Genomic DNA, 9333 nt, shown 5'->3' with positions numbered 1-9333 from the left:
CTATCTTCTCTAAGCTGATATAGGGCCTACAGTAGAAAGGGGAAGCTTTGTCTGAAAATCTATATAAACCAGTGTCAACACACAGCATGATCACATGCAGACAGCTGAGGGATGGAGATCTCAGCTCTCTTTATTGGCCTGATGCTGTCGCTGGGTTTTTGTGAGCTGAACTCAGCTTTTGCTTTGAATGGTTCTGGGGATCGTATGAAAAATTGGGCTGGGTTTCCAGAGGATACGAGTGGTGCTGGGTTTGTAACTGATGCCTCGTCTGTAAAATGTATACTTCAGGGTACCACTCGTGTACCTGCGTTCTCAATGGGTGGTGACTATATTATTGGTGGGGTTTTCGCCATACACTACTACATGCACACATTAAAGCACAACTACACCACCATGCCTGAGCCACTAAGGTGCACAGGGAGGTGAGTAAAAGGGAGGAAGGAGGAATAAGAGGATGTTAAACTGTCTGTGGATAGAAATGTTTTTTGGAAATGTTTGCAGGTATTATGTTCACAAAAACAGTAGTGTGAAAATAAGCATCCTGTGTTTTCTTTATGTTAAAATATAGGTGTGTTTCACAACTGTTTTCTAAATTTTTAACAGGATAAAAACAAAATAAGAATTTTGATTCACTTGACTATTGATAATTTGTGCATTACGGCCCATGTGAATTTTGGACTGATATCTAATCCTGTGTTTTGAGCTCGGTGTTCAGGCAATTCATTGATGTGTATTTGGTCCACAGATGCAGTGCAGCCACTGTATCAATTCAAGTCCTTAATTTCAAATTGCAGTTAATCTTTAGTGTGCATTTCTAGGAGTATTTCTTTAGAAAAAAGTGTCTGTGTGCAGCATGGTCCTCCAGGAACTGCGCTCCTCACGTGCAATGATTTTTGCCATCGAGGAGATTAACAACAGCACAGAGCTGCTGCCTGGCATCAAGCTCGGTTATCAGATCTACGACTCGTGCGCTTCAGTGCCCATGGCTGTGCATGTGGCATTCCAGCTTTCAAGTGGTCTGGACCCGGTGTTTTACACAGGCAACAGCTGCTCACAATCTGGTATGGTGATGGCTGTCATTGGTGATTCAGGGTCTAACAATCTGGTATGGTGATGGCTGTCATTGGTGATTCAGGGTCTACGCCATCCATCGGCATGTCGCGCATTGTTGGGTCTTTCAACATTCCTCAAGTAATTGTTTTTAATTTCTGGCAAACTGCGTTTAATATATAATACTGAATTTTTTTTGTCTGTCCTGTTAAATAAGTACACTGTTGTTTTCTGGTAGGTGAGCCACTATGCCACTTGTGCATGTCTGTCAGATAAGCAGCAGTACCCGACTTTCTTCAGAACAATCCCTAGTGACCAGTTTCAGGCTGACGCTCTGGCCAAGCTGGTAAAACACTTTGGCTGGACATGGATAGGTGCTGTCCGGTCAGATTCAGACTATGGCAATAATGGCATGGCGTCTTTCCTGGCCGCAGCACACAGAGAGGGAATCTGTGTGGAGTACTCTGAATCTTTCTTCCGGACCAACCCACGCAGCAGGATCCAGAGAGTGGCTGATGTTATCCGCAGGTTTCTACATCACTGACTGTGCTTTTGTTCCCTGTGCTGACACTTGCCTTTTTTTAAAATGATCTTGCCATGTTTCTGTTATCCATCATGATTATTCCTTTAATATTTACTACTCATATTTTCCGAACATAGTCGGTGAGACCAAATATTATCTCTCTCTCCAGGTCGACAGCTATGGTTGTTGTGGCATTTACATCCCCTGGAGACATGAGGATTCTGCTGGAGGAGCTGTCACTCAAGCCTTTTCCACCTCGCCAGTGGATCGGCAGTGAGTCCTGGATAACCAACCCAGACATGCTGAGGTTCAGCTTCTGTTCTGGAGCCATCGGATTTGCCATTGAGCAATCTGTCATCCCAGGTCTGAGGGACTTCCTGCTGGATCTTTCTCCCTCTAAAGTGGCTGCCTCTCCAGTGCTTGCTGAGTTCTGGGAGGATGCATTCAACTGCAGTCTGGGAAAAAGTGAGGAAGCAGTGCTGATTATTGACACGTCACATTCACAGTCCTTGTGGTCATGTTATGGTGTTTTGTTTGTTTGGTTTTGTCTGTCTGACTGGAGCAGTCGCTGCTTCAAGACCAAATCCGAAATTGACGGGGAAATTACAGATATTAAACAAAGATATAAGGTGCACAGAAATTAAAAGTATATTAATAATTTCAGTTGATATGACAATTTTCCCTGTCACATTTAGACACTCTGTTGTCTGGAACACAAGCACACATGGACCTTTCGGCCAGCAGGCTAAACAAAGTACTAATAAAGCTCTGCAACTGCACTCATTAGCATGCATCAGTTGTACTATATGTTTAAGTATGCATGTACTTATGAGGCTAATATACTGAAAGTATTTAAGTCAAGAAAATACAAACATTTTCTGCATTTAATAAATGTGACTAATTGCCATGCACATGCAGATGAATAATAATGTAAAATCACTGTCAAGGTTAAGAAACACCTGTCACTGTCTCTGTGTGTTTTTAGGTGCAGCCACAGATAAAAGCATATGTGATGGAACTGAAGACATACAGATGATCGAGAGCCCGTACACTGACACATCCCAGTTGCGAATCACTAACATGGTGTACAAGGCTGTTTATGCAATAGTTCATGCCATTCATAATGCAGTGTGTCAGGAAAGTAATTCTACAACTCAGTGTGACAAATTCACCAAGACAGAGCCCAGAGAGGTCAGTCAAAACAAATATGTAAAAGAATAAGTGAATGCCCATATGTTTTTTTTGTTTGTTTTTTCCTGCAACACACATTTTGTTGAATATTACTATTATTTCATTCTTTTTCATTTCTGTCCCTCATTGTTTAACATTACTTCATCCTGACAGGTTCTCACACAGCTGAAGGAAGTAAATTTTTCCCAAAATGGTTTTGATGTGTCATTTGATGCCAACGGGGATCCTGTGGCCAAATACGAGCTGGTTAACTGGCAAAAAAGTGAGAGTGGCAGCATTGAGTTGGTGACAGTAGGACACTATGATGCATCACTGCCAGCGGGCCAGGAGTTCAGTATCAACAGGAAGCTCACCTGGGTGGAGGGTGGCACACAAGTAAGGAGCCCAAAAGTAATGAATTAACATATTCAACTTTGGTGATCTTAAAGTGTACGATATGTGTTTTTTGGACCCTGATACTCATATTTCTACCAGCTGTGAAGAGATCTTTTCCACATTTACAGTATATTTAGTGCGAAAGTTTCCCTTTATATTTTTCAAGTAAGTGTTCACATGCTGAGCTGTGGCAAAGGGAGAGTAACATAGAAAGGAATCCATAGGTGGCTACAGGGCATAGTGTATTCATTACTTTATCCATTGTCTGTAACCACTTATCTTGGTGCAGGGTCACAGGGGCATCAGGTATAAGGAAGCTAAATTAGAAGGGAAGATCAGGGGCGATGCTAGTGCACAATCAAAGTCCAGAACAACTGGTGCTCCCAATGGCCAGTCCGACCAACCCAGCTGTGAGCATTTGATCAAGAATTTCAAACATATTTCATTTCTGTTATAAACATGGATTTGCATTCATTGTCTGTATGCTACCACTCAGATATGTTTGTTTTGTTACTGTTTATGAAGACCAGTCATACATGTCATATGAAAGAAAAGGATGCATCTAAAAGTTGTGGCTGGTAGACAGATGACCTCAAACCTGGACTTTGTAACCTTCTTCATTTTACCAATAAATAATAGACATAATTCAAAGTTGAAAATGAAAATTATCATAGCTTTTTCCACCACAGCAACTAGCAGACACTAGATTTTCACCAGATGCTGACAAAACGAAAAAAAATCAACAGCAGAGAGAATGTAGGCCCCTACTAGGACAGTGTATGCTGGTTGGCACTGAAATGAACGCACGGAAATAAAATCATAGCAAGGACATTAAAACAAAAAAAAGAAAAAAAAGTTTAGCCTCTGAATTTTGGAAGAACAATAACAACATTAAACCTGTAATGGTTACTTCCCAACACAGCCCACAGTGTTTAATTGCTCAGTAGTGATATGTGGAACAACCAGTGGGTGGGTTTGGGTAAGCTTACTAGAAGTATCACAGATTTGTGCCAGTGGCTCACCTCCTCTCACTCACTTTCTCTTCCAAACACATACATTCACATATACATGTCATTTTAGCTTCAGCTGAATTTCAGAATGAATGTTTACACAAAACAGGTACTGTGGATTTTGTCCCGGAAAACTGACAATACACATACACATAATGCACATATTAAATATTATTTACATATTCATATATGTAAAAAATGTTTTACGACAGACTTGCAAAATGTGAGCCTATCCTTTAATCCTCATAGCTTTGTAGCACACCTGAATATGTGTGAGTCTGTTTGTATCTATGTGTCAGGTGCCTGTGTCAGTGTGCACTGACAGCTGTCCTCCAGGAACTCGTAAAGTGCTGCAGAAAGGAAAACCCATCTGCTGTTATGACTGTATACTGTGTCCCGAAGGAGAGATTAGCAATGTTACAGGTACTTTATTATTTTGTAATGCATATTCACAATACAAATATACAACTGCTAAAAGCCATTTATTTTTTCAGATTCCCCTGATTGTTTCCCTTGCCCCAAGGAGTTCTGGCCTAATGCAGAGAGAGACACTTGTCTCCCCAAGCCTTTAGAGTTTCTTTCCTTCAGTGAGGTCCTAGGAATCATCCTGGTTGTGTTCTCAGTTGGTGGCGCCTGTCTTGCGACTATAACAGCAGCTATATTCTATCGTCATAGGACATCCCCGATTGTCAGGGCCAACAACTCTGAGCTGAGCTTCCTGCTGCTCCTCTCCCTGACTCTATGTTTCTTATGTCCATTAACTTTCATTGGACCACCCTCTGAGTGGTCCTGCATGCTGCGCCACACAGCATTTGGGATCACCTTTGTCCTCTGTATGTCTTGTGTTCTTGGAAAAACAATTGTAGTGTTAATGGCCTTCAAAGCCACACTCCCAGGCAGTAATGTGATGAAATGGTTTGGTCCTCCACAGCAAAGAATGACTGTGGTATTTCTTACATTCATCCAAGTTTTAATATGTACTATATGGTTGGTTCTTAGTCCCCCTTTTCCAATGAAAAACCTCACCACATACAAAGAAAGAATAATTTTGGAGTGTGCATTAGGCTCAACTATAGGGTTCTGGGCTGTGCTTGGATACATAGGCCTACTGGCTGTCTTTTGCTTTGTGTTAGCTGTCCTAGCCCGGAAACTACCTGATAATTTTAATGAAGCCAAACTTATCACCTTCAGCATGTTGATATTCTGTGCAGTCTGGATCACCTTTATCCCAGCATATGTCAGCTCTCCTGGGAAGTTTACTGTGGCTGTGGAGATATTTGCTATTCTGGCCTCCAGTTTTGGACTAATACTGTGTATATTTGCTCCAAAGTGTTTCATCATATTGTTTAAGCCAGAAAAGAACACCAAGAAACATTTAATGAATAAAACTCAATCTAAAGACATTTGAGGGTTAGAATCAGTTAGGATGGCAGCAGTATAAAGCTTATGATGTGCACATTCAGCACAGTCTTCACCTAGCTGATTCACATAGTAACACATGCTTTACATTAAATATTTCATATTTAAAGTACCATTTTGTGAATATCCTTTCTAACGTTATTGTCTTCTTTACAATTTGTTTTTCATCATATGCATACAAAATAACATACAGTACACACACACACACACACACACACACAAAAAAACACAAACTTCTAAAAGTTGTATGTATTAGCAATGTTTATTTTTTTGTTTATTTGACTTTGCAATGCTGTGAATAAATGTTTTTGGTATTATACTTGCTGTCTGTTGCATATTTACTGTATTTTATGAGACTGATTTCATTCACAAGCTATAATTTTTCCCTTCTTGGGAATGATGCCACACGAGGCGATTTATTGTAAATTAACTCACATATTTAACATAATTAAAAATTATTATTAATATTTATTAAAACAGTAAGTCATCAGAAATCAGAAATCATCTTAACAGTGGGAAATTTTTTACCTTAAGCTTGCTTGGGCCATGTTAAGGTTAACAATATTTTAACGGAGCAAGGAAAGCTAATTGCTAGCATGCTTGGTTGAAACGAAAAAAAAAAAAACATTGCTTTGAGATGATTGTCAGAGATGGCAGAGGTATGATCACATAATCCTGTTTGAGCTACAACACATGGTTAGTTCCATGTTTTATTTCCCAGTTGCTCTTGGAAAGAAGAATAGAGTACTGTAAACAAACTGTTACCATTGGAAATCGCTGGTTTCGGTTCAACGCTGGAAGCCACGCACTTAATTCGACGGGGGATCATGGGGGCTAGGAATAAGGTGGATAAATCCCAATTTATGCTTAGACAGTGGCACACGTTCATTTCAAGTCCCTTTTTTTGTGCATGTGCAATGGTGTTTACAATGATAACTTTGTAAGAGGAGAAGAGATACATGAAAAAAAAAAACTTGACAAGCCTTATTCAAAGACCACTGGATAAGAGTATCATCTCTACCCTATCTTCTCTAAGCTGATATAGGGCCTACAGTAGAAAGGGGAAGCTTTGTCTGAAAATCTATATAAACCAGTGTCAACATACAGCATGATCACATGCAGACAGCTGAGGGATGGAGATCTCAGCTCTCTTTATTGGCCTGATGCTGTCTCTGGGTTTTTGTGAGCTGAACTCAGCTTTTGCTTTGAATGGTTCTGGGGATCGTATGAAAAATTGGGCTGGGTTTCCAGAGGATACGAGTGGTGCTGGGTTTGTAACTGATGCCTCGTCTGTAAAATGTATACTTCAGGGTACCACTCGTGTACCTGCGTTCTCAATGGGTGGTGACTATATTATTGGTGGGGTTTTCGCCATACACTACTACATGCACACATTAAAGCACAACTACACCACCATGCCTGAGCCACTAAGGTGCACAGGGAGGTGAGTAAAAGGGAGGAAGGAGGAATAAGAGGATGTTAAACTGTCTGTGGATAGAAATGTTTTTTGGAAATGTTTGCAGGTATTATGTTCACAAAAACAGTAGTGTGAAAATAAGCATCCTGTGTTTTCTTTATGTTAAAATATAGGTGTGTTTCACAACTGTTTTCTAAATTTTTAACAGGATAAAAACAAAATAAGAATTTTGATTCACTTGACTATTGATAATTTGTGCATTACGGCCCATGTGAATTTTGGACTGATATCTAATCCTGTGTTTTGAGCTCGGTGTTCAGGCAATTCATTGATGTGTATTTGGTCCACAGATGCAGTGCAGCCACTGTATCAATTCAAGTCCTTAATTTCAAATTGCAGTTAATCTTTAGTGTGCATTTCTAGGAGTATTTCTTTAGAAAAAAGTGTCTGTGTGCAGCATGGTCCTCCAGGAACTGCGCTCCTCACGTGCAATGATTTTTGCCATCGAGGAGATTAACAACAGCACAGAGCTGCTGCCTGGCATCAAGCTCGGTTATCAGATCTACGACTCGTGCGCCTCAGTGCCTGTGGCTGTGCATGTGGCATTCCAGCTTTCAAGTGGTCTGGACCCGGTGTTTTACACAGGCAACAGCTGTTCACAATCTGGTATGGTGATGGCTGTCATTGGTGATTCAGGGTCTACACCATCCATCGGCATGTCGCGCATTGTTGGGTCTTTCAACATTCCTCAAGTAATTGTTTTTAATTTCTGGCAAACTGCGTTTAATATACAATACTGATTTTTTTGTCTGTCCTGTTAAATAATTACACTGTTTTCATTTAGGTGAGCCACTATGCCACTTGTGCATGTCTGTCAGATAAGCAGCAGTACCCAACTTTCTTCAGGACAATCCCTAGTGACCAGTTTCAGGCTGACGCTCTGGCCAAGCTGGTAAAACACTTTGGCTGGACTTGGATAGGTGCTGTCAGGTCAGATTCAGACTATGGCAATAATGGCATGGCGTCTTTCCTGGACGCAGCACACAAAGAGGGAATCTGTGTGGAATACTCTGAATCTTTCTATTGGACCCACCCACGCAGCAGGATCCAGAGAGTGGCTGATGTTATCCGCAGGTTTCTACATCACTGATTGTGCTTTTGTTCCTGGTGGTGACACTGATCTTCTTTACACAACACCAAATAATATGTTCTATAAAGTATAACATGGATGGTTTTTTTTATCATCTTGGCATGTTTCTGTTTTTTATCATGTTTATTTCTGTTATATATTACTGATATTTTTTTAAACATAGTCAGTGAGACCAATTATTATCTCTCACTCCAGGTCAACAGCTATGGTTGTTGTGGCATTTACAGCCTCTGGAGACATGAGGATCCTGCTGGAGGAGCTGTCACTCAAGCCTTCTCCACCTCGCCAGTGGATAGGCAGTGAGGCCTGGGTAACCGAGCCTGAGATGCTGAGGTTCAGCTTCTGTGCTGGAGCCATCGGATTTTCCATTGAGCAATCTGTCATCCCAGGTCTGAGAGATTTCTTGCTGGATCTCTCTCCCTCTAAAGTGGCTGCTTCTCCAGTGCTTACTGAGTTCTGGGAGGATGCATTCAACTGCAGGCTGAGAAAAAGTGAGGAAATTATGCAGATTTTTAGCACAGGTAGCACAGTCTGGTCATCGTGGTTGTGTAGTATTGTTTTTTAATTGTCTGTGTTAAATTCTCAGCAGCTGTTTTAAGACAAAACCCAAATTTTGATTAAAACGGCAATGGTCAATTTCTATTTAACAAAGACATGAGCTGCATCTCTATGAAAAATCACCTTTAATATGATTTTTGGGGTTTTAATGAACTGCAGTAGTTTCACAATGCCAAGACTGAAGCCTAGATAATATAAAGAGTATACGAAACCAAATTTTTAGGTGTGATTTTAGACCATGAGCTCTGTTGGAAACTCCATATAGAGTATGTCAGGGCTAAGATGGCTAAGAACATTTCAGTAATAAATAAGGTAAAACATATTCTCAATCCCCAATCACTGCACACACTGTACTGTGCAATGATCCTCCCATACCTGCACTACTGTTCAGAGGTTTGGGGCAATACATATAAGACAACAACAAACTCAATCACTACACTCCAAAAAAGAGCCCTAAGGGTGATACACAACACAGGGTATGAGGACCATACACACAAACTATTTCTGGAATCACATACTTTGAAGTTCACTGATTTGGTTACGTTTAAAGTTTTGCAAGTTATGTACAAAGCAAGATACAATCAACTACCTGGTAATGTACAAAATAAATTTATGGAAAAGGAGGGGGGGGGGAGCGGGT

General features: G+C 40.6%; 2 protein-coding genes across 2 annotated transcripts in view; both read left to right on the top strand.

Annotated features, from left to right (window-relative positions):
- The first annotated feature begins 378 nt into the window (after positions 1-378).
- Positions 379-5557, top strand: LOC126407871 (extracellular calcium-sensing receptor-like). The gene is made up of 9 exons (XM_050073139.1): positions 379-422; positions 853-1053; positions 1098-1191; positions 1289-1578; positions 1743-2038; positions 2559-2764; positions 2918-3139; positions 4449-4572; positions 4644-5557. Exons 1-9 carry the CDS (start codon positions 394-396, stop codon positions 5555-5557), a joined length of 2376 nt encoding a protein of 791 aa, XP_049929096.1. The 5' UTR covers positions 379-393.
- A 1333-nt stretch (positions 5558-6890) lies between these two features.
- The window catches only part of LOC126407824 (extracellular calcium-sensing receptor-like), an 8410-nt gene continuing 5967 nt past the window's right edge, over positions 6891-9333 (top strand). Inside the window, exons 1-4 of the mRNA XM_050073063.1 lie at positions 6891-7012; positions 7443-7737; positions 7830-8119; positions 8331-8626. Coding sequence (XP_049929020.1) covers positions 6906-7012; positions 7443-7737; positions 7830-8119; positions 8331-8626 — 988 coding nt within the window. The 5' untranslated portion in view covers positions 6891-6905. The remainder of the gene's footprint in view (positions 7013-7442; positions 7738-7829; positions 8120-8330; positions 8627-9333) is intronic.

The sequence above is a fragment of the Epinephelus moara genome, chromosome 2 (assembly GCF_006386435.1).
Source record: "Epinephelus moara isolate mb chromosome 2, YSFRI_EMoa_1.0, whole genome shotgun sequence".
Classification (NCBI taxonomy): domain Eukaryota; kingdom Metazoa; phylum Chordata; class Actinopteri; order Perciformes; family Serranidae; genus Epinephelus; species Epinephelus moara.
The sequence above is the reverse complement of the archived record's forward strand: the minus strand, read 5'-3'. Positions and strand labels throughout refer to the sequence as shown.